Source organism: Lycorma delicatula, chromosome 4 (assembly GCF_047948215.1).
Source record: "Lycorma delicatula isolate Av1 chromosome 4, ASM4794821v1, whole genome shotgun sequence".
In the NCBI taxonomy this organism is placed as follows: Eukaryota; Metazoa; Arthropoda; class Insecta; order Hemiptera; family Fulgoridae; genus Lycorma; species Lycorma delicatula.
Genome location: NC_134458.1, coordinates 17,710,845 through 17,738,232, shown reverse-complemented (window position 1 = coordinate 17,738,232; position 27,388 = coordinate 17,710,845). Strand labels below are relative to the sequence as shown.

Below are 27,388 nucleotides of genomic sequence, written 5' to 3'. Positions count from 1 at the left end.
GATTCTAATAAGTAATGGTTCTCTTCAGTAGGAGTTTTATCCTCGTCAGACAAAGCTGACCGAGGTCTCTTCACAAGACTGGATTTGGTGGTTTTTTCAGATGGACCACCAACCATCATTGTGTTTATTATTGGAACTGAAATTTTGGTTCCACGAGTACCGGCGAAAAATGGACCACTCCAGCAGAGCGCGCGTACTGGAGCTAGAGCTAAATACAACTGGGTTCGCCCTGGTGACCAGAGGACATCGTTCGGGACTCACTACGTACAGCCATTCACCCATCGGTACGATTTGTTCCCACCTTGGGTTACGTTTGCGTTTCGTAAGATGTCGCAACACCACCGAGTGTTATGTAAGAAATATCAGTGTAGGATGTTGTTGTGTAATTGTGTAAGTGTGTATGTTGTAATTTATGTAGTGTTCTTGGTGTAGTATACGTGTATGAGGTAAAGTGTTCTGCAGCTCATTGTATAGTGGGAAGAAAAGCTGCAGCGGCTAGGCCCGTGGGGACGCCAACCCCCAAAGTCTTAAAGAATAAGACTCCCCGTCGGGGTCCTGTGTTACTGGTAGGTGCTTTTAATGCTTATAATTCTGTTAGGGGATCGGAATGATTAGATCCCCGCGGAAGAGAATTGGAAAGGTTCCTGATGAATTCTGATCTTATTCTTTTAAACGATGGAGCTTCACAGCTAGGACGATACTCCCCGAAACAACTGGAGTTACCGGAGCCGATGTCAACGCTATAACTAATGCGATACTTGACTCAGGATCGACATATATTCCCAAAACATCTGGGAAACTTATGTTCCGTGGTGGAAAGATGAAATAAGTGAAGCTATAAAAAGAAAGAAAAGAGCGTATAACGCCTTTAAGAAACGCCCCACTATACATAATCTAATTGCCTTTAAAAAATACAGGGCGTATGCAAAACGACTTATGATAGATTCAAAGAAAAAAACCTGGCAGCAATACGTATTGTTCTGTCCATTGACAGAACTACTACTGCATCAGACGTTTGGAGGAAAGTGAAGGCAATTTGTGGGCGTAAAAACTTTGCTCCCATAACTAGCCTTCAAGATGAAGATGAAATTAAGGACACTCCAAACGAAATCGCAGAGTTATTAGCCAATCACTTCGAGAAGGCCAGCAAAACGGCTAACTATGATGAAGGTTTTTGGACGAAAAAAGCAGAACTTGAAGGTCTACTAAATTTCAGAACTGAGTATAATTACTCATACAATGTACCCTTTAAAATGGAAGAATTCGTGAAAGCGTTGGAGAAAGCAGGCCACACAGCTGCTGGTCCGGATGAAATTCATTATAACATGATCAGGCAGCTGAATACCACTGCGAAACACAGATTGCTAGAACTATATAATCAGATATGGCGGGATGGAATGTACCCGCAGCAGTGGAAAAAGCACATATTATTCCAGTACCAAAGAAAGATAAAAATTTGACAGAATAGCTACCGTCCTATTTCTTTGACGTGCGCTATGGGAAAAATACTTGAAAAAATTATGAATAATCGACTCGTTTGGCTTTTAGAAAAAGAAAACCTGGTATCACCATATCAAGCAGGTTTTCGACAATACCATTCTACCACTGATCAAATGATCAACTTACAGAACATTATATACAATAGCTTTCTTACAAGGAAACATTGTGTCGGAGTCCTCTTTGATCTTCAGAAGGCTTTCGATATGACCTCGCGACATAGAGTAATGCTGCAGATACATGAATGGGGCATTCGTGGCAATCTGCCAGTTTTACTCAGCAACTATATGAATGACCGTACTTTCCAAGTACGCGTCAACAATGAATATTCAACTGAAAAAACTTATAAAATGGCATACTACAAGGTTAGCCGTTGAGCGGTACCTTGTTTACGATCGCCATTAGTAAATTGATATTAGATATTCCAGTAGAGATCAGCAAAAGCGTCTATGTTGATGATTTGGCAATTGTGTATGGCAGCAACACGACAGCTATGGTGAAATACAAATTACATTAAGTCAAAACTTCTCCGCATAAATGGAAAAGCGACGTGAAGTTGACTCGCCGAGAACAAATGGCTGTGACCAGACTTAGAATCGGTCACACGCGAATCACAAATTCCCATTTGTTAACCGGCGAAGAAAGACCAATATGGGGTGTTGTTATAAAACACTTGTAATTAAGCATCTAATCGAAGAGTGTACCATATATGAAGACTTCAGAAAGAGGTTCCGGCTAAGAAACGATATTGCTGCTGATTTGGAAAATGGAAATGAAGAAAAAATAGTTGCTTATTTACACGCCAATGGACTTTTTAAAAGTCTTAAAAATGAAAATTTAAAGCTGTGTTAAACAAACCCTAAGGGGTAGTTTATATATATATATATAAGGGAGTCTCGAAGCATGGCTCGTATAGTGACGGGAGGTAGGTAGCTCTCTTACCTAGGCCGCCCGGGCTCGCCTGCATCCAAAAGCAGGGAGTCGGGGTGTGTCCAATGGACACGCTGGGACGCTGGGCGTCCTTCACCTGCAAATACAACGGGTAACGCGGAACGCGTGAATGAAATGATCTTGAGTAACTGGAGCATTAAAATTAGAGAGATTGCAAGTGAACTTAACATCAGTTATGGTAGTGTGTTTGCGATTTTTCACGATCAGCTTGGTTACCGTAATATGGGTGCTATATGTGTTGACCGACAACAACAAACATCAACGTTTGCGTCTGTTCTTTCTTTTCTTCAACGTTATTCCAGTACTGGTCCAAAGTTTTTGAAACAAATCATCACAGGAGGATAGAACTGGGTACTTCATTACACTTCTGAAACTAAACGAGCATCACATGACTGGAGACACAAAAATTCACCGCAGCTAAAAAAATCCCCACGTGTTAAAAGGTTATGCTTACAGTCTTTTTCGATTCTGGGGGAGTTGTTTACAATGAATTTATGCCCTGAGGAACAACAATCAATTTCTAATATTACTGTAAGACTTTAAAAAAATTGCGTGAAGTCATTAAAGATCGAAGACCTGGAAGATTGAGCGATGGGATCGTTTTTCTTCACGACAACGCTACTCCTCATTCAGCTCATGTGACAAAGGAGTCCTGGTTGTAAAGCCAGGTTGACTGTGAGCTGATGTTGGCTTAGCTCTGCCGAAGTCTTGCAACGCTCAGCATGAATCAGTCACTTCGGCCCTTGGCAGGTATTGTCCTATAGGTATAGGTATCAGAGCCCTTACTGCTATGCTTGAGCCCTGGGATGTCGGTATAATGGGTCAGGCAGTACGTGATCCCGGCAGCCAGGGATAAATCTGTGGCAGACGGCTAACTGGGAGAATCTAGGAAGGATCAATGACATAGGGATACCAAACCCTGTGTCGCACCCCACAACCCAGTGTCACAAGCCCACTGCTTGTACCTTATGATATACTGAATGGTGAAACTATGGATTATGGAAATTTCTACTTCTACACATGCTGTGGCAGAGGGTCCACATAAAAACCCTCATTCTTGAGAACCTTTGTCTTCGGAAGCGAACAAAAAAGTTTATGAAAATAGAGAAAATGGATTGAAGTAAATTTAGACTGAAGAGCGGTGGATTGATTCCCAAGTATTTAGTAATCAAGAGAAAAGAAGATTTTTCAAATATTAGTCCTTTCACTTGAGGCATCATGAGAGTTGCAGGAGGCCCTGTAAAAGAGACCAGAAAAACTAGTGTTGGATTGTCTATAAAAACTGATGATTACTCATAATCATTAAAGCTATTGAAAGCCAAGAAGATGGGAGTCTTAGACATTGAAGTTTCTCTACATGGAATGCTTAATACCTCAAAAGGATTAGTAGTGTGCAGACTTGTTGAACTACATGGGGGAGGAAATCATCAAGGAACTTCACAAACAAGGAGTTGTAATTTGTTGACAATTTGAACATATAACGCAATGGAAAAGTTACACCCTTCGCGTCACATGTGTTAACCTTCAACAAACCGAAGTTTCCAAAGAAGATAAAAGCTGGATTCCATACACTGGACGTACATCCATTTATCCCGACCCCATGCAGTGCTTTGGATGTCAGAGATTTGGACACACTGTGGCACTATGTTCAAAGAAACAGATTTGTGTATGTGTTGAGCCGTTACACCCCGATGACCCGTGCAGGGATCAACCTGTAAGTGTCATTTGTTGTGGGGCATCATTTGGCGAGTTCTCGTAATTATCCTATCTATAAGAAAGAAGCAGCTGTTCAAGAGGTTAAAACCATTCAAAAAGTCAACTACTATGAGGTATGGAAAATTGTGCTTGGCAAAATGCCAAGGACTGCGTCCTATACATGGGTTGCTATAACTCCCTTTAAACCAGACGATGTAGTTTCTCAACTGGCACCAGCTCTGGATAGAATGATCAAACATATAATCAATGAAAAATTGAAGAGTGGACCATTAAGAGAAAGTAGTCCAAAATAAATCAGATGCCTTCAAATCAAAGACTATAACGCAAACAAGGAATAAGCCTTCAACTAATCAAAAGGTGAAGTAAAGAGAAGCTAAACCACTGAAGAAATCTGAACAAAATGTACTGATAGTAAAAGTTGAAATACAGGAAATCCCCACCAAGGGAATTGAGAAGCCTGAAGTAAAATTACTAGAGAAAGAAGACTTTGAACGACTGACAATGGAGCCACCGAAAACTCGTAAGCATTTAAATGAGAAGGGGAGCACTTCAGCGACCCCACTCGCTTAAACATGGAGAACATCAAGTCTTGACTTTGAGGGACTACTGACACCGCACCATTGGAGCCGGTATCGTCAGATGCCAGGAGTAAGACATCCTCTGTAATTTATTGCAGAGGATCAAAAGATTCCATTTCCAAGACCTCAGATACCTTGGAATTTGACCCTCAGGAAGATGAAAAAAGAATAAAGAAAAGGAATGGCTTACGGGCCAAGGCGATAGAAAATAAGAATGTAAAGGATTTTACAAGATTATGAAGAATTAAATGAAAGGATGAGTTTTAACTATATAAAACATAACTATACAACGTTACGTGATGTTTTTGATAACTACATGGATATGATTTATTGATAGATTTGACAATATTCCATCAGGAAGGCTTTGTGTTTTTTAAATGGCAAGGGCCCTTTGCAACCTTGTTATATTGTGTTTCTTTGAGATTGCAATATCCATTGATAAGTCTATTTTAGATAGTTTGTTTAGATAAGAAGTCTTCTGACTATGTTGCTATTGTTCTTATCAGGGAGGGAAATAGTTTTTTCATTTTTTGTTGTGAAAAGATGCTAATGACCATAGTAGTTGATACCCCCAAAACTTCAACAAAAAAAAATGTTCTAGTTAAAACCCAATCCCAATGAGGGGATTGGGTTTTAACCTGGGCTTGGGAGTCCCAATGACTCCCAGGGACTAAATGTGTGGGAGGCAGCTGACTGGGGAAACCCAGGCTGGATCAATAATCCGGAGCACGTCTAACCGTCTCTCCACTAGCACCTTGTAACATGTTGATTGGCATCTCTTTTCTATTTCCATAATTTCTGTGGCAGAGGGTCCACATAAAAACCCTCATCTTGGAGAGCCTTTGACTTCTTAAGCAAAGCGAAGGAAATTTTGAATCTACAAATGTAAAAGAGTCGGATTGAACCAAATATTAACTGAAAAGCAGTATAGTGATACCAAAATATTAGGCATTAAACGAGAAGAAGGGAGTTTAAGCCAGATTAGTCCTTTCATGGTAAATCATGTCATCAAGGAATATGCAGGAAGACATGGAGGTTAGGAAGACTGCTGTAATTTTGCTTGTTGATAATATCAAAGATTTAAAATCATCACTGCTGCTGCAGGCAAAGAAAATTGGACTGTTAAACATTGAGGTTACACTTCACAGTACTATAAATACATCGAAGGGGATAGTTGCGTACAGAGATTTGTTGAACTGCACAGAAGAGAAAATAATCAAGGAACTGAAAGATCAGGAAATTGTAGCATGATTGAACACACCACACAATGGAGAAGTTGTACTCTTTGCATTGTATGTCTTGACATTGAACAAACTGAAATGCCCAGAAAAAATAAGGGCCAGCTTTCACAGATTAGACATTTGTCCATTCATCCCCACCAATTGTGATGCTTTGCAGTCAGAGATTTGGACAGACAGCTGCACCTTGTACAAAGAAACAGATGTGTTTATGATGAGCCATTGCATCCTGATGGCCCTAGCAGGTATCCAACTGTCATGGGAGTGATTCTGCAAGATTGAGAAACTGTGCAATGTATAAAGAAGAAGTAACAGCCCAAGAGGTTAAGACATTCAAAAGGTACTTTAAAGTGAGCAAAGTTGTCCAAAATCGCTGTAGGTAATATTGTATGCACAGGTTATGTCCACTCCTGCAACTTCTTTACAAGCAACATATGTAATTACAGAGCTAGCACCAGGTTGATGAGTATGATTGAACATAGTAAAAAACTTGGAAATTGTCCAACCAAAGAAGACGTCCAAAATGGCTAAAGGAAACACCAGATATTAAACAAAAGAGCTCTTTTTTGAGGAATGAGCCTTCAGCCAGTTCCTTTAGTTCCAAGACGAAAGAAAGTTAAAACAAAATGCAGAAATCAAAAAATCTACATTCAGGGAACTGAGAAGAGATTCAAATATTAGAAAAAGAGGATTTTTGATGGCCAACAATAGAGCCCCAAAAGCACGGAGGCCTTTAAGTGAAAGGGCAAGGATTTTAACTGCCCCACACGTTTTAGTGTAGAGTACGTTGAGTCTCAACTTTGATGTATTGCTCATCGCACAATCTGATGATGGCAGCAAAACATCCTCTGTAATATGCTGCAGAGGATTGCAAAAATCCATCTCTGAGGTCTCAGACACCGTGGAATTTGATGTCAAGGCCTTCAGGAAGATGGAAAAAATGATGGCCTAAAAGTTAAACCTACATGATAGGAATGAGTTGCTGCCAAATTTAATGAAAAGAAGTTTTTTTAATAATTTTGACTGCACTGGTTTGATAGATTTGACATTTCTTTAGAAATGGACTGTGTTTTTTAGTGGGAAGGGCCTTATACACGCTTGTCATCTTGTATTCTTTTGGGGTTTTTAATGTTCTATAACAAGTCTATTTTTAGATATCTGCCTGACAAGAGTACTTCTCTAGTGTTTTTATCAGGGAGGGAAAGAAATCTTTTTCTTTTGGGAAAAATGCCAATAACCATAGTAGTTGATACCCCCCAAAAATAAAAAAAATCTGATGATATAGATCATATGTCATGAAATGTATCATTATAATACATGTTACATCAAAATCACAACGGATTAAAAAATAAGTATGTAAAAATGCTTGTACACAACTATGTTTATCATCAGTTGTTTGCCACACACGAGAAAAATGAGAAATGAAAACTAATTATCTGTATCAGACAATAAGTACGTGCCTCTGTGTGTGTGTAACATATATCGGGTGGCTGAAATGTAACTTGCATCCCCCTTAACCTTCATTATAATCGAGATAACTGGATGTGGTTTGTTGCATTCTTCCTTGTACTGAGGGGCTACGTCAATGATCATATATTTCATTCTTTTTGATTTTTGGGCAGCGGTGGAAAGAAACCACAAACCACATCCAGTTACCTCAATTATAAAAAAGGTTATATAGGAGTGTATGTTACTTTTAAGCCCCCCCCCTCCTGTGGTATATGCTAAATACATATTGATATTTAATAAAAATACCTTAAAGTATTATCTATTTCAATCCATAAATTAATTATACTATATCCAGAATCTTTTTGCAGATGTAGAAAAACTTTGTATATAAACAAACTGTCACCAGCAATTCTATCACCAGTGTTCATGTGATCAGACACTTGTAATACCAAAAACAGTTCACAGTCAGTCAGTTGCAGCCAAGTGCAATTTAATATATCACTGTTTTATTCATATTAATTTCTCATTAAATTGTGCATTTGTGTCTGTGTGCACATTTATTTATTTTTTGCTTCATGTACGAGGTGCTACCCAAAATATTGGGGAATTTTACCATAAAAATAAAATATCTTACCATAACTTATAATTTCCACTGTCTCCTTCAAAGTAATCCCCTTGGGCATTGATACAGTGATCCCAGCATTTTTCCCATGATTTCATGCATCCCTGGAACTCTGCAGGTGTAAGTGTTCAAAGCATGTTCTGCGTTTCTTCGTGAATCTCCTCAATTGTGTTAAAACGATAGCCTTTCAATTGAAATTTTATTTTCGGAAAGAGAAAAAAGTCGCATGGGGCAAGGTCAGGCGAATAGGGTGGGTGGGGAATCACTACCGTCTTTTTGGAAGCCAAGAAAGTCCGAACGGCTAGCGATGTGTGCGCGGGCACGTTGTCATGGTGCAGAACCCAGCTATTGTTACCCCACAGATCTGAACGTTTGCGTCTAATGCTTTCACATAACCGCTTCAAAACTTCACAATAGAACATCCCATTGACAGTTTGACCAAGAAGCACAAATTCCTTATGGATAATGCCTTTGATGTCGAAAAAAACAATCATCATGGAATTCACGTTGCTGCGAAATTGGCGTGCTTTTTTTGGACGTGGTGAACTTAGCGACTTCCACTGCGACGACTGCTGCTTAGTTTCAGGGTCATACCCGTACACCCATGCCTCATCACCGGTTATGATGTTGAAGATAAAGTTAGGGTCATCTCTTGCTGAATTTTTCAATTCACTAGACAGCTACGCGATTTTGTTTCTGGTCACTGTTCAACAGTCTCGGTACGAATTTTGCAGCAATGCGTCTCATGTTCAAATTGTCCGATAAGATGCATTGCACGGACCCATATAACATTTGTACGATTGCACAAACATCATGGATTGTTTGTCTACGATCTGCAACAATAGCCTCTCGCACTTTCGCTATGTTTTCCGGTGTTGCGCCTGTTGATGGTCTTCCTGAACGCTCATTGACTGTCGTTCATCATCTTTGAATCGTTTGTACCAAAAAACGTTTTACTTTTACTCATAGCATTGTCACCAAATGCTTCCACAAGCATGCGATGGGTTTCTGCACCAGTTTTTTAAGCATGAAGCAAAATTTGATGCAGGTTCTTTGCTCTTTAAAATCTACCATTTAGAACTTCGCCAAAGCAGTAAAACACAACGTTACACAACCGCACGAAAGTCAACAATGCAGCATCTCACCGTCACAGCTGTTGGAACACTGATTCACAAAGAATACTGTTAGCCACATCTAGCGGCAGCAGGTCGTACCAGCAATCGTTCGCGCGCGAAATTCAAATTCCCCGAACTTTTGGGTAGCACCTCATATATAATAGAAATCATAATTTTATGTTTGTGACCTTAATGAAATAACATTAAGTAAACTCCTAAAAATTGGAAGAACTGTGTAAAGCATTGGTTTATTGTACACACATGATGATATGTGTGTACAATAAACCAATATTTGGAAACTGAATGGTATAATTGGAAAAATAGGATAATCCACTTGTAGAGTGGCATATTTGCAATTTACAATTTAAAAAAAAAATTAATCAGGTTTCATTTCTATTGATATTTTACTTTAATTTATATCTAACACGAAAAAAAAAATCAAAAAAAGTTAATAACAATAAAGGTGGAGCAGAGAAAACACATGTTTTTTAAAGTGCTAGTACTCAGCGGTGAGTGGGGGTATTGACCTTTGGTGAACAGCTCAGGCTATGGAGCGCAGAACATCCATGTGTTTGCTGTTGAGCAGTTTTTTTAGAAACTATGATTCTGCAGTCATGGTTCAATGTCTTTTCCACTGAAATTTTAATGGCGAGATGCAGTTGTAGATTGAAATACCATACTCCAATGAGTTGAGGCATTTAGAACCCTGGATCTCTCATGAAGAAAAAACCACCTGGCAATTTCCATTCAGTCTGAACTCCAGAACATGTAGACAGAGTGAGAAGGGCAGTTATTGTCAGTCTGAAATGATTTGCTAGGTGACAGGCTGTAGCACTGGGTATGTACTGGTGATCTCAAAAGTTACCCATTCAAAATAATGATTATCAAGCAGCTAACTGAAAGGGATTTTGTGGCATAATGAATGCCATTCTTATGGAAGATGCAAGATCCAGAACTGGAAAGTGTAAGTTTCAGGTCCCAGTTCGGGCGCTAATTTGTAAGCTTCAATATTACAACAAATTAAATTATTTACAAAAATAAAAGTTTTTAAAGAATAAAAAAAAATGAAGTTACTAAAGTTGGGATTTGCGAAACAATGTACTAAGACTATATGGCTTTATAAGTTTACATCCTTAAGATTGCTCTCTCGAGTTTTACAGAAAACCAGTTACAGTAACTCAACACATCAAAAAATGTTACTAACAGCAATGAATAATTATACATTATTTATTCGTCATGAAACAAACTATTTATATATATATAAAATTAAAAAACAATAATAAACACATTTGACTTAGAACACCCATTATTAGTCTACTTGAAATTCGTAGAACCCTTATTTATCTTCTTGAACATATCAGAACTTCATAAATCATCTTATTAATACTTTTATTAATACGGAATTGGCCAATCCGAAATTAATTCTAATTCTAATTTTGAATAAAATTTGTCATTATAACATGTAACATTTTTAACAATTTTTTATAAAATAGTCGACAGATAAGTAATTTTGTAATGGATCCATGAAGTATTTTTGCAGAGAGGCTTTTAATAATAGTTTCTCATACCTGTATCCAAAATAAAACATAAATTGCAAACCTCCTGAACAGTTTTTTGAACAAAGTCACTGCACTCAAACTCACCATAATGAATCACAACACAAACTGCGTCTTTCCAATGGTCTCACCAGTCTAACCCCACCACCATTTCTGAGAATTACTCAGTCTGTGTGAGTGCATGTATGCACACTAACGTAATGTTTTCTGTGGGAAACGTTTGTTCTATTTGCAAACATGATGTCTTACTACGATTAAAATTTTATTTTTAGAAAGAATGTGGGATAAAAAATGAATCATGCCATGATTATCCACAATCATTCTTTGAATAAATCCATTTTACCTTGTGTTTTAAAATCGTCTGTCGACGTAATAAAAAATTTATAAAATAAAAAGTATAAAATACAAATAAAGTAACCAACTTAATTAAGCCCTATGAGCTTAATTTGGTTAAAATTTATAATGGTTTTAAAAGGCATTGGGTGAACATGAGAGAAATGTGGTTCCAACAGAATCGTGCCACAGCTCACTTGGTGAGAACATCGATTGAGGTGGTTTGACAAATATTTCCTGGACTTATCATCTCACAATTGGCGATGTATGTTGGCCTCCATGCTCTTCCGATCTATTGATCTGTGACTTCTTTTTGTGGGGCTATCTGATATGAAGAGTGTACATGAACAAGCCACACACAATTGAAGACCTGAAAATTTCCATTTATCAAGAAATTGAAGCTATGTTGAATGAAATGTTGGAGAAAGCCGTGCAGAGCTTTGTGAAGAGGTTTTGAATTTGCATCTGACAAGAAGGATGTCATCTTACTGACATTATTTTCCAAACCTAATTAAGGTATGTTGATTTTGAAAATATAAGAAAAATACTATTATTTAATGTAAAACCTTTTTTCTATAATTAAAACAACCAAGTTATTCAGCAATGAAAAACATGTGTCTTCTCTGCTACACACTTTACATTGGCTACAAAAATAAGAAAACAAGATGTTATTTGTAAACAAGTATAAATGTATACACTGTTATTTCCAAGTCTCTATTTACCTAAAAATATTTTGTAAACAAGTGTAAATCATTTTTTACATTTTATTTTAATGTTCTTCCTGCAGTAGGCATGCATAATAAATTAAATCAGAGATAAAACTGTACTAGTGATGTAACAAATGGTACAGGTGCTTGTGAGGGTAGCAAGCTTGACTGATGATAGGCTGTGAATTGGTTCTCTGTATTACTATACTGTATGTGATTTGTTTCCATTTTCTCAAAAACAAGGTGAATAAAGTTTATAGTTCGCAACCTGTAAAAATCTTTTCCATTGGGCTGTTTTAAGTCGAAGATAGTACCAAATAATTTTAAAATGTTTAATCGTCTCAAAAGGTTCTGCTCTCTTATAGACAATTTTTCCTAAATAACCTCATTTTACATTCCATAGCAATAAATCAATCAGTTGAGTGTACTGTTCTCATGTTTTTCAGTTAAAAATACTTCAGTAATATTTTTACTTAAGGTTTTGAGTAATTTTTTTAGATTAAGTTACATTTTACGTTACGTTTTATGTTTCAGGTTAAGTGAAAAATAAAGATAATAGTTAAATGTTAAGTTTTAACTCTTTGAATGCTCTAATACTACTTTTATTACACATTGAAAAGATTAAATTAAGAGCACAGTATGCATTTATAAACTTACACATTTACAAATGTTTCATGCCTTCAATAAACACTGGCTGATACTCAGATAAAATTATCCCTATTTATGGGATTAAAAAAACTCTTAAACTCTAAGGATCAATGAAATTCGAATGGATCATTATACTGTAAATAAGAACTTCTACAACTAAGAACAGGATTGTTTTTAAACTGATCACCACCTTCTACTTCATGAATTTTGGTTTGAGTGGATCATCCATGTTGTAAACACCAAGGAATCAGAGAAATAAACACTATATATAACATTTATGAAGCTCCAACACACTACTTTAGAAAACTTCTTTTTAAAAAAGTAGTATGTCAATTCATCTAAGAATAACATAATAAATTATTTCATTTGATAGTAATTTAAAAATCATAAGAAATTAAATAAAGGTCTTTACAGATAAAATAAGAGAACTCAGGCAGTACAATAATAAAATTATTTATATCAGACAATAAATTTTGACTAATCATACATACATACTGGAAACAAACATTAATGTGGCACAGGTATCTCATTATAGTACATATATAGTATCTCATTATAGTCTAAGATATGAATTTACATTAAAAGTTTTAAAACTAAAATACACCACTTACATCAAATTGCCACAAAACTTATATTTCTGTAAAAAAATATTATATATATATGTATATATATAAATTTAAATATACATAATCAAACTCAATCCACCCAAGTACAGATATAAGACAACTCTTACCTTCTTTTGTATATTTACATAATTTTTCACAAAAGTACTTTTGCAGAGTCTTGCATCATCAGTTGTGTGTAATATTTATAAAATTACATATTAAACATAAAATTAAAGAATTAAAAGATGTCTGTTTTTATTTAATTTAATGACTTCATATACTCTTGTACACGTAATCACAATTTTAATCTTTTAATTCTTTAATTTTACGTTTAATATGTAATTTTATAAATATTATTACGTGACTGATGATGCAGGATTCTGCAAAAGTACTTTTGTGAAAAGTTACACAAATATACAAATAAAGTATTGTCTTATATTTGTACTTAGGTGGATTAAGTTGAATTATATATATATATATATATTTAAATTTATATTATTAGCGCATAAGTGATATGGTTTTTGAAAGGATTGATTTTAGAAATATATATATTATTAGGTTACTTAATCTAGAAAAATAAAATGTTATATAGGTTCATATAATCACACACTATAAATGCTAAAAACTACAGTGTTAATTGGAAATGATTTTATTTATAAATGCATATATATACAGAAATCAGCATTTAAAGACAGTCTAGATTTCAATATCAGGCAGTGCTTCATTTCAATATAACTAAAGTTTATACAAATAGCTGCTTATTCACTGACCCAAAACAATAAAAAACACAATTTAAACAAAACAATATTTATTTTTTTAAAGATGTGTACATAAATTTGCCATAAAAATTAACTTCTTAAAACTACTTTATATTCACTGACCCAAAACAATAAAAAACACAATTTAAACAAAACAATATTTATTTTTTTAAAGATGTGTACATAAATTTGCCATAAAAATTAACTTCTTAAAACTACTTTATGTGTTGAAAATAAAAATTTGGTTTTTATAAATTTTTTATTTTAACTGTACAAGGTACAAGTAATTACAATTTTAGTGACATAATTATATACAGCTCAATATCAGTTCACTATTTAGAATTACACTCAATAACCCTTCAGAGATTGGTTACAGTAATATAACATATCTCATGAAGAAGTGGAAAAGAATGACTGAGTGACAGTAATATATGTTAACTGGTAATCTTGCGTTAAATTCTAATATAAAATATACTTTCAGAAATTACTTCTTTAGTAATTTGATATAATTTAATCTTTTTATGTCTGAAATTCTACACTGCTGAAACAGTGAAGTACACAAAAATCTAGAAAACTAGTCTTCATATAGTTTAACAAGATTTTGATGATTATTTACAGTAATCCATTACTTATCTTGTTTATCATTTGGAAATTTTTAAAAGATAAAACAGAAATAAAAAATTTGTTTTATATAATTTCATTTAGAATACAGATAATAGATGGTTAACTAAAATAAAATCATAAAAAGATAGCAAAAATATGGCAGGACCTTCTGCTATGCCCTTCAAAGGTTAATTAATTAGAAATAAGTCACTTGGGTATGGCAGTTACATTTATTTAAAATTATTTAATAAAAAACAAAAACTTATGAATCCTAACTAAAGTAGCAAAAACTAATAAATCACAAACTTAAAACTAATGTATATAAATCACAGGGTGTGATATGAAAAAAAGGTGTTTTATGTATAAAAAGGAGAGGTTACATAAATCATTAAAAAAAAAACTGGAAAAAATTATAAAGTGAGTAAAACTCAATTTTATAAAAATAATTATCAAAGGCACCTCATAAAAATCAATTCAAGCAGTTCCTGTAGAATTTTGATTTTGTAGTGATGCTATTAAGATACTTAGCTATATCTCCATTTAATGAATCTAGTTCTTGTGACAAGTTTAACAAAGTTGTCTCTTGATCATTGTATGTAACTTTTGCTTCTGGAAAAAAAAATATTCCAAGTAAAATACTTAAAACACTACATAGCATACCAGTATCTATCCCAAAATGTTTTCTTTGTCCTTTATGGACACCGGTATCCAACGTATTATTTCCAATTTAAAATCATTATTTCATCTACATATTAGTTTTATTAGTAAATTACTACTAATATGGTTTATTACTACTATAGTTTTACTAGTAAATCCAGTATTCAGAATTTTTTTAATATTACTAATATTGATCTTTTAACTTAATGTTTACCAGTCCTGTGTTGAGTGTGACCTGATAATATATATTTTATGCCAACTTCTATGTCAAGTCTAGTTTGACATTATATGATGCAATTTCTAAAATAATTTAAAATTAAATCATAATTTTTTTTCTTTCAAATACCTTTTAATATTTCAACAAAATCTGGATTTGTCTGTCAACATTCCATACGGTTTTATACTGTTATTATTAATACTGTAATATAATCAACACAGACATTTATAGTGCATAATAAATAACAATAGAAGTGATATTCTGTGAATTGAAAGGAAAAGGGATACTTTTATGATGTTTGCAGGTAACTGGCAATATGTGTCTATACTACATATTATTGCTATTATCAGTAGTAAAGTGTCTGTGTTCTCAAAAAAAAAGTGTGGTACAGTTGAGAAAAAAATAATTTGTGTTGTTTTGTATTTCATTTACATAAATATGTATTAGTGTTTTTCGTTATACATTACTGTTTTTCAAATTATTTTCAAAAAATAATAATAATTGAACACGTAATTTCATTTGTTTTATATACTAAATAATATAAAAATAATGATGCCCCGAATGAGAAGAAAACAATCAGAGAAGTTTGAAAGTGTTACTGACAACAAATATATGACTCAAATAGATAATGAACTTTGTTTATTGGAAGACAACGTCCAGTTTACTAAAACACCCAAGCCACAATTTCCAGTTCCTTCATCAGATTCTAATGATGAAGAAGAAGAAGAAGTCATATGTTGAAAATTATAAAACATGGACAAACATCTCTGAGAATGATACATGTTTGTATCTACATGATACAAACTTGTCAGTCAGAGAAGATGTTATAGAACCAAAAGTTCCAAGCACATATATATTACTTTTGAGTTTTTTCATAATTGGAAAATTATGTGACCGCAAAAGGATGGTCACGATGTTCAGTACAAAACATACTTCTGTTCACAATCTGTAAGAAGAACCAAAATTGGAAATGCCAGTGATGAAGAAATAAACAATCTGACCATCATATTGCTTTATGTGGAAAATATTGAAATGGTGAAGAAAATTATTTTGGAAACTTCTATTTTTAATTCATACATTTATTCAAGGAATATCCTATGACGGAAAATATGCAAACAATGTCACATAAAAAATCTAGAAAAATATTAGATTAGCTTAATTGGAAACTTTTGTGTACTCACAAAAAACTTGGCTGACTGTCCACATACGATACTATCCAGTGTTTAAATGGGAAGAGTCATTTCATATTTTTCACATAAAAAACACAAGGACTGAATGGTGTGTTCCAATTAGAAGATCAAAGGAGGAAGAAAAGAAACTACATTCTTTCGAGATACTTATAAAAGGAAACCTGGTTTTTATCCAGAAGGTTTTTTAAAAACTACCATATTTTGAAAAATTATAAATAATTCATGTAAATAAATTTTTTGAATCTATAATTTCTATTACTTCACTATCTTATAACTTAAAAAAAATTAATAATTCTTACATATTCTACAATGGTCCAATACAACACATTACCTTTTTTATGTTTGTTTTGTAAATTAAGGAGTTGGTTGTAGGTAAAAAAAATAATGAATTCAAAGGGTTAAGTATCTAATTACATACTTGTGTTAAAGATTACTTTTGTACTTCAAGACTGAATATTTCCTTACTGAATATAAGACATGTAATAAAAAAATAATGAGAATGTTTTTATTCTGCAAGCTCTATGTCTTTTCGACTTATTGAATCTTTTTTCCATGCAATGGTAGCACTATTTATAATACATAATAAATAGTTTCAGCCATATTATACATGTGGTTAAAATTTGGCAGCCAAATAATTAGTTTTATTACGAGTGACTGTATTTTGTTTGAAAATGATGGAACAAAAGATTTGCATTAAATATAGAATAAAGTGCAATGAAGTGGTGAAGACTTTTATTTAGGATGTTATGTTGACATAAAGGGTTAAAAATGGTTTCAAAAAGGCTGTGAAGATGATAGAAGGATTGATGTTTTCACACAAACAACCGATGAAAATATAGACAAAATAAAGGACATTACAATCAATAATTTTCAAATCACTATTAGAGAAGTTGTTAAAAATGTGGTAATCTTTCATGATATGTGTGAAGCAATTTTGACTGATATTTTGGGTATGAAATGAGTAGCAGCAAAATTTGTTCAAAACTGTTGAATTTCTAACAAATGCAACAATGTAGAACAATTTTAGTTCATATCACTGATGACTGAGAATTACTCAAATGTGTCAAAATGGGTGATGAAGTGTGGGCTATGGTTATGATATTAAAAAAAAGGTCCAAGCATCACAATGGAAGCTTTCTGAAGAACCAAGACCAAAAAAAAAAAGAAGCCAATTTGGTCTACTGTTATAGGTCTCATTGTTTTTTTGATTACAATGGCACCATTCGTTATGAATTATCTTACGGTTGTTAAGTCAACAAACTGTGTTACTTAATAAATTTACAGCATTTACATAAGGCAATCCGAAGAAAATGACCGTAAATGTGGGCAAATAATTCTTGGACTTGACAACATAATAACATTTAAGCTCACACTTCACTATTTGTGATTATTTAGCCAAAACCAATACCATACTAATGCCACAGTTTCTGTATTCTCGACGTGGCATCCAGTAACTTTTTCATCTTCCTACTGATTAAGAGAACATTAAAAGTAAAGTGATTTGCGACTGTAGATAAAATAAAGCAAAAATTGCAAATGAACTTATAGCTAAATCTACAAATGTTTTGAGGAATGGAAGAAATGCTGGAATTAGTGTGTCACATCTCTGGAGGATCACTTTGAGGGGGACAATATCAAAAAAGAAAAATAAGTAAATACTTTTTGATAAAAATTAAAACTGTTATTTTTTTATTACGCTTTGAATGTTGTACACATATTATTTAAAAATTTTTCTCAAACTGGTATTAAATTAAAGGAAAAAATTTAATAGATTTATTGAAAAAAGGCAGCAAATGGTGGTAAGCTACACTGATCATGATTAAAAGGTAATAAAAAAAAAGAGCTTTCATGCATTATTATTATTTCACACAACAAACATGAAACATTTTAGTATCTTATCTATTATTATTATTGTTTTATTAAAAGTAAAAAATTAATCATATTTTAAAGATAGTAGTTAGACAATATTTTGTAACATCTGGAGAAATGGAAACAATTTTTTTTCATTTGAATAATAATATTATTCAGCTTTTAATGGAAACATTTTGTTCATACTAATACATTCTAGTTGATGGACATGAGCAAAAGATTCACATTATGCTTTTTTTTATACTTGTTTTTCACTTTACTTAAAAAAAATATTAAAAATATTTATACTTTATATTAAAATAAACTATTACTTATAATAAATAATGTCTAGTATATTACATTAATTAAACAAATTATTTAAAATGGCACCTAATGAAAACATTTAATAAATTATGAAGTAGTTTTCTACAAATTCAGTAACTGAATGAAAGTAAAATGTTCTGTTTCTATAAAATAATACTGAATAAAATTTCTGATTATCTTGTAGATTATAACAAAACACTGATTATCTGAACTTGGTGTTAGTTCAGATACACCCTGATTGTACCTTTATTGACTTAATGATTGAACAGAATAAACAAAAATTAGGATATTTTAACAAAAATAATTGTACATTATTATTATAATGTAGGAAAAGCTATATATTTAAAACACGTTACTAGAATATTTACACTGCACAGTTATCTATTAAATACCAAACAGACAAATAAAAATTATAACGCTAGTGCAAAACGATCAGGAATTTTAAAAATATAAGTAAATATTTATGCAAACATACAATAATACCTTACACTTAAAAATAATACTGCATTTTATTGAAATATTTTTTGAATACTACATGGTTAGATCTGTTACTAATTTTAATTAGGTAAGTAACAAATGACTACATTTAGACTGTTTTTCGATCCATGATATTAAGTTTTCCATAGCATTAAATTGCTTTGTAGGTATATGTATTCAGAGGGTAAATTCAGGGTATAATTCATATAGGTCATAATTTGAAATAGTATTTATTTTAAAATAGAAATAATATTAAACTGAATATCTTGAAAGCACTCTTTAAAGTAATTAAGGCATTTTTTCATCAGAGTTATGAAAAGAGTCAATACTACATAAATAAATTCCTACTATAACATTTTTCATTAAAGTAACAAATACATATATATATATATATATATATATATATATATATATATAAGACAAATGATAAATTCTGTTAAAATAACAACACAAAATATTCAGATCGAAATAAGTCAGATGCAAATAACAGAAATAAATATAAATTCGTAGATAAAATATTTAAATAACAAATATTCCATATTATAATTCTTCAGGTAAAAACAACTGACAGTTCATTATTCTGCTATTAACGTACAGCTCGTTAGATTGGTCCAGGTACTGGTCCGTTAGATTGTGTGCAGAACATAGTTTGCGTTTATGTTCTTAATTCCAGACTAGTGCGTAATAATATCGATAAGAAGTGCGGTTAATATCCATGTGTAATACAGTAATTACTATTACGAGGGACAGTCAACGGCGCCTGTCTATTCGACTTGGAATGCAGACATCAACCTCGGTGCTAAGTAAACAGCCATTTCGTCATGACCTTCAATTCAGGCTAGCTGCTGTCAGTCGCATATCTTAATTGTTTCAGATAAGTAATAACAAAGTGGGAATTATCAGCTCCTTATTTACATTCCTATCTATGATATAGATTTACATTTACATTCCTTCATTTGATTCCTTTATCATTCACATTATTATTTCTTACTGATTAATTCCATCCATATCGTCTATATTTTTAATAACTATTAATTTCTTATTTACCTAGAAATCTTTAATTTACGTTGATAGATATATCTATAAGAACTTTATAAGAATTATCATTATGTCTCTTGAAGTAGAAATTACAACTTTGAAAAAACAATAGGAGTATGTAAGGCTCAATTAACACGCATAAAAACATTTCTCGATAAATGTAATAATGAGACATGAAAAAGTAGTATTAAAGTTAGATATGATGCAATGCTAAATATTTTAGATAATTTTAATAAAACACAGAGTTTGCTAGAAGTACAGGACGAGAAAGATTACGATATGCATTTAGAAGATAGGTTAGATTTTGAAGACAATTATTATGAAATTAGGGCGCAAATGAAAGAATATTTAAAGGAAACATCAGTTTCAGAAACCCAGCACTTCAACTCACACCAATCTTGCATTAACGAAAATAAACCTTCAGTGAAATTACCAACTATCAATTTACCTCGTTTTAATGGTATGTATGAAAATTGGATGCCTTATGCAGATTCATTCAAGGTATTGGTTCATTACAATAAAGACATTAGTCCAATTCAGAAATTCTACTATCTGAATTCTACACTGACACATGAAGCAGCTCAATTAATAAAAAACTTAGCTGTTACTGATGCTAATTACCCGGTTGCTTGGAAATTGTTACAAGACCGATACGAAAACAAGAGATTGATTGCATCGGCTCATGTTGGAGAAATAATTAATATTAAGTTAGTTAGTAAGGAAGACGCCAACGAATTGCGTCAGTTCATCAATACGGCGATTAGTAATTTTAATGCTCTCAATGTTCTAAATATTCAAACACCAATTCATGAAGTAATTTTAAGTCAACTGTATATAGATAGATTAGATGCAAAAACCAAACGAGAATAGGAATTAAAAAATTCTACACAAGATTTTCCATCTCTCAAAGATCTTTTTGAATTTTTGGAAAATAAATGTCAAGCCTTGGAGGCTTTAGCCTCTTCAAGCAGTAATAAACAAAAAACAGTGGATGGAATGGCAAAAATATAAACCTGTTCGACATTCAACTCGTATGTTGCTACTGAGTCCAAAGTATGTGAATGTTGCAATCAACCTCACACTTTATACAAGTGTTCGAAGTTTAGTAATTTAAGTGTTTCTGATAAATCTAAGTTTGTTAAGGATAAGAAGTTATGTTACAATTGTCTTAGATTAGGTCATTTAGTAAGGAATTGTTCCTCTAGGCTGTCGAATATGCAAGGGCAAACATCACACCTCATTACATATAAGTTCACAAAATAATTCGTTTAAATCTAATAGCAATAATGATTCAGATTCAAACGAGAAAATTTCTAGTTGTTCTCAAGACAGTCCAGCTTCACATCATAGCTCTTGTAACACATATTGTTTGCTCAAATCAAGAGTGCAATCGAATATTCTTCTTTTTACAGCGATTGTTAAGGTCCAAGATAGTCAAGGAAAATTACAACCATGTAGATTGCTATTAGATTCAGCTAGCCAATCAAACTTTATTACTGAAAACTGTGTTGAACATTTAGGTTTAAGAAAAATTCGTCAGTCAGTTCCATTTATGGGTATAAATAATACTCCTACTAAAATAAATTATAGTGTAGACGTACAATTATTTTCTACTTATAACGATTTTAGTGCAAATATTTCTTGTTTAATGTTACTACAAATAACTAGCAATATGCCATGCAATGTTATCAACTACAAATCATGGAATCTGCCTTCGAATTTAAAATAATCTGATCCAGAATTTTATAAACCAGGAAATATTGACATGTTAATAGGCGCTGAGTTATATTTTGAAATTATGAAATGTGATAAAAGGGTAAGACCAGGTAGGTTTTCAGTTATCTTTCAAACTGAATTAGGATGGATTCTATCAGGAAAATATCCATCAGAAAATGCCTCTTCAAGTCCTCAAACCACATGTTTAAAATTAACAAATGATCAACTTCAACAACAGCTCAAACAATTTTGGGAATTAGAAGAGTTGGTTGTTCTATCCAAGGCTAAGGAACAAGACGAGTGTGAACAGTATTATCGGAACACAACAATCTGAGATTCCTCAGGTCATCTTATCGTCAGACTTCCTCTAAAGCCAGATCATTTACCTTTAGGGGACTCATTCGATCAAGCAAGTTTGCGATTTCAAGAGCTAGAGAGAAGGCTTCAAAGGAATCATTCACTTCGTCTGGAATACTCAAAATTTCTTCAATATAAGGAACTCGGTCACATGTAGCCAGTGCCTCTTCAAGGTAATGATTGTAAACAACAGTTCTACCTTCCTCATCATGCAGTTTTTAAGCAAAATAGTACCACAACTAAACTTCGGGTAGTTTTGGATGGTTCAGCTAAAACATCCGCGGGAACTTCTCTTAATGACATCCTAATGGTTGGTCCTATTGTACAGCAAGACTTATTTTCGATTATGGTAAGATTTAGAACCCATGCCGTTGCGTTTACAGCAGACATTGAGAAAATGTACCGACAAATTAAAATTCATCCAGACGATTGCAGCTTACAACTCATTCTTTGGCGGGATTCACCAACTGATCAAATTCAATGTTATGAGCTTCAAACGGTTACTTATGGCACTGCCTCAACTCCATTCTTGGCTACAAGGTCCCTACAACATCTAGCAGGAGAAGAAAAACACACGTACCCAACTGCAGCCAGAATTTTATGTTGTGATTTCTACGTGGATGATTTAGTTTCTGGAGCTAATGATATCAACACAGCACTAGCAATCCAATCAGTCAATAGAGTTGTTAAGGTCTGGTAGATTTCAACTGAGAAAATGGAGTTCTAATCATAAATCACTTTTAAATTCATTACCTCAAGAACTTGTAAATACAAAAACATCAATTCAGCTTGAGAAAAAAGATAGCATTCAAACTTTAGGCTTTAAGTGGTTTCCTCAACCAGATGTGTTTTCTATTTCTTTCAAATTTCCACCATTTAAAGACGTAGTAACAAAAAGAGAAGTAGCATCTACAGTAGCTTCCATTTATGATCCAGTTGGTTTAATCAATCCTATTGTAATCTCTTACAAAATATTTTTGCAACGATTGTGGCTTAAGGTATTGGTTGGGATGATAACTTACCACCATCATTGCTCCAGAAATGGCATGTTTTAGTGTCACAACTTTCTTTAATTGATGATATTAAAATAAATAGAAGAGTTATTATCAATAATCCTACAGATATTGAAGTTCACGGTTTCTGCGATGCATCACAGCATGCATTTGGTGCTTATCTGTATTTGTTTTCTGTCAATTCTGAAGGAGAGATTTCAGTTCAACTACTTTGCTCAAAATCTTGTGTTGCACCAGTGAAAACTGTCAGCATACCACGGTTAGAGTTGTGTGGCGCTTTACTGTTGTCAAAATTGTTACGAAAAACATTACCAATCCTGAATTTGTCAATTGAAAGGGTTCAATCATCTTTGGATGGACTCCAAAATCTGCTTGACATGGATCTCAGCTCCTGCATCGAAGTCGAAAACGTTCGTTGCGAATCGAGTTTCGCAGATTCAAGATCTAACAGACATCAATGACTGGAAACATGTCGCTTCGTCAGACAATCCTGCTGATCTCATTTCCAAAGGTTCCAATCCAGAGAGTTTAGATAAAGGCATCTGGTGGTGTGGACCAATCTGGTTGTATTTACCCTCCAGTTCTTGGCCTAATTCAGACAGTTATGATGTTCAAGATATTCCAGAAGTACGAAAAACGGAAACTAGTTTGACATGTGTTTTTCCACCAAATGACGATTTAGTTTGTAAGTTTTCAAGTATTACTAGAGTAACACGAGTAGTTGCCCTATGCAAGAGATTTATTTATAATTGTCGTAATAAAAAGAAGAAAACAGGAAATCTTAATACTGCAGACATTCAAGATTCATTACAAACATGCATCTGGATGGTACAGCAACAAGTATATTGTCAAGAAATTAATGATCTTCGATCAACTTCTACCATTCTTAAAAAAAGTGAGCTTCTTAATCTTCATCCTTTTCTCGATGATCGTAACATAATTCGAGTTGGAGGAAGGTTGAATAATGCTGATATTGCGTATGATATTGAACATCAGATTATTTTGCCACCAAAACACTATCTTACGATGTTGATCATCAAGGCTGAACATTTGAGGTTATTGCACGCTGCACCTCATTTATTGTTAGCTTCACTAAGACTCAAATATTGGATACCACAAGCTCGAAAGGTAATTAGAAGTGTTATTCATAACTGTGCAACATGTTTTCGATTTAAGGCAGCCTCGGCTAATCAATTAATGGGTCAGCTGCCCAAACACAGAGTAGAGATTAGTCGTCCTTTTCTTAACTCAGGAGTAGACTATGCGGGACCATTTCAAATCAAGTATGGGAATCCGAGAAGTAAGATAACAACCAAATGTTATGTTGCAATTTTTGTGTGTCTTGCAACTCATGCTATTCACATAGAGCTAGTCAGTAATCTTACATCACAAGCCTTCCTCGCAGCCTTAAGACGTTTCACTGCAAGAAGAGGTCACGTCGCCAACTTGTATAGTGACAACGGCACCAATTTTGTTGGAGCCAACAACGAGTTAAATTCATTGAGGAAACTCTTTCACAATAAAGAATTTAATACAGACATTGAAAATTACGCTGCCAAGTCACAGCTCAAATGGCACTTCATACCAGCTAATTCACCTCATTTTGGTGGCCTGTGGGAAGCAGCTGTGAAGTCAATGAAATACCATCTCAAAAGAGTCACAGGTAAAACTTATCTAACTTTTGAAGAATTTTCTAAACTTTTATCCGATATAGAAGCTATCCTCAATTCTAGACCTATTTCTACTTTACCCGATGATCCTAGCGATCCATCTTACTTGACACCTGGACATTTTCTTATTGTTAATCCTCTTATAGCACTACCTGAACTCAATGTTTTAAATATAAAATGTAACAAGCTTTCCAGATGGCAGCAGCTTCAGAAGATACGACATTCTTTGGTCACGATGGTCTCACGATTATCTCCATGGTTTGCAGCAGTGCAGCAAGTGGAAGTCACCCTCTGAATATCTTCGACCAGGTCTAGTAGTGCTAGTGAAAGAAGACAACTTACCACCTCAATTTTGGAAAATGGCTGTAATAGACAACATTTTCCTAGGTAAAGATGGTCTAGTACGCGTAGTTCAGTTGAAGGTAGGCAGCATGTTTTTCAAGAGACCTATTACTAAATTTGTGCCATTGCCAATAAACTGAGACAATGTAATTAATATTGATCAAAGATCAACGTGCGGGGAGTATGTTTGGTTTAAAATCAGACACTCAGCGCTGCCTATGGGCAGCTTTAGTATTAAGAACATTCTGTTATTCTAGTCAGTCGGAGTTGAACAGTGTTAGAGTAATCATGCATGCCAGTACGGCCTCTGCATCATTGTAATATAGTGTATTCTAGTCAGTCGGAGTTGAACAGTGTTAATCAGTAATCATACACGGCAGTACGGCCTCTGCATCACAGTAACATAGTTTAATATTGTTAATCTTATAAATATAGTATATTTAGTTATCAATCAGTGTGTAATTATTTTATTTATAATACAGTTCATTATTCTGCTACAATGTACTGCCCGTTACAACAACCATTTCACAATATTATGATATTATTACTAACAAAATACAAAACAGTCTTCAATGCGAGGCTTTATCAAGTGCAACTAAAAAAACATAACCTAATTAACATATGGACTCATCCAATATTGTTGTACATACACTGTTTACGGTATGTTTTTTTAGCTGTATTTGATAAAGTCTCACATTGGAGGTGAAACGTTGTTATTGTTTTGTATTTTGTTTATTTTAGGTAATAATATCATAATATTGTAAAATAATTGCTTTTACCTGAAGAATTATATGGAATATTTGTCATCTAAATATTTTATCTGCATATTTATATTTATTACTAATACTTGCATAGTGACTTAATTGGATCTGAATATTTTGTGTCCTTATATATATATATAGTTTTACTGAGAGGGAGAATTAAATGGTAGTTGTATCTCAGCATGGAAATCCAGACCCTTGCCAATAATTGAACCTGGATCCTTTGATTTAGCAGTGATGCTAATTGCTGAGGCATCAGAAAGAAAAAAAGAGTTACAAAATTTTACAATCCCATTTAATGAAATAATTTTTTAGTAATACTAAAAAGGAAAAATCAATACAAAAATACAATAAAAATATACTTAAAATTGTGGGACATAAAAGAAAAATAATATGACTAAATGAATCAGATTAATAAAATATGTACAAATATTTACCTTGAAGTTCCTTCAGTTTTGCCTTTGTTTTTATAAATAATTTGCTGGCTTTTTCGTAGGTCTGTTGAACACGAGCATGAGCCAAACTAAAATTATGGCCACGCTGTTCTAGGCTGTCTGTCGCTTGCCCGTATGCTGTTCTAAGCTCAGATGCTTTTTGCTTAGCTTTTGATACTTCTACATCTACACTTTTCAACCCATCAGCTACTTCACTCGCATCTTTTTCATTCTTAAGGAAACTTGTGTGAAGCATTTTCAATTTATCTTGAAGTTTCTTAACGTCTGCAACTGTTTCATTTGCTTTATGCTGTGCTTCACGTGTTTCACTTGCCGTCTGCAAAAGATAATTAAACATGTTGATGTTAAATGTTAATTGTTAATGTTTATGTTTATAGACTCTTCAACTACAATTTCGGCTATTTGTTGAACTCCTGGATAATAATTAGAGTTAATACTGTTATGTGAAAGAAAATCGTTTTATAAACCAAAATGACTGATGACATTTCAGTAACAAAAGGGAATAATGATGGATCCAAACAAATTAAAAACAAGCAAGATATTAAAAAAGTGGAAGACAAAAAACCAGTATGAGCTATTGGTGTTGGTATAGTAAAGGATCTGAAAGTTATAGTTAGAAAGCAGTGGGGAAAGACAGTATGTAAGACTTATTGTGTCACAAGTCTTCAAGGAGTCAGTGTACACTTTCGAACTTATTGTTAATAAGAACTTAGCACTTGCAGTTTAAAAAATAATATAATACTTATTATTACACACAACACACACTCATATATATATATATATATATTATATAAATGGTAAAACCCTACTTACCTGAATTCAGTCTACTAAAATTGAGCTCATCCAAATAACTGTTAAATTATTAACAATAAATTAATATGGACTGTGAAAATCTTACAAATTATTTCTCCAGACTGTCTGCCACTAATTAATCTATCCACTAAAGT

General features: G+C 33.3%; 1 protein-coding gene across 1 annotated transcript in view; it reads right to left on the bottom strand.

Annotated features, from left to right (window-relative positions):
• Positions 1-12,847: 12,847 nt before the first annotated feature.
• The window catches only part of LOC142323145 (laminin subunit beta-1-like), a 147,690-nt gene continuing 133,149 nt past the window's right edge, over positions 12,848-27,388 (bottom strand). Inside the window, exons 20-21 of the mRNA XM_075362411.1 lie at positions 26,424-26,757; positions 12,848-14,985 (exon numbers count right to left, since the gene is read on the bottom strand). Coding sequence (XP_075218526.1) covers positions 14,846-14,985; positions 26,424-26,757 — 474 coding nt within the window. The 3' untranslated portion in view covers positions 12,848-14,845. The remainder of the gene's footprint in view (positions 14,986-26,423; positions 26,758-27,388) is intronic.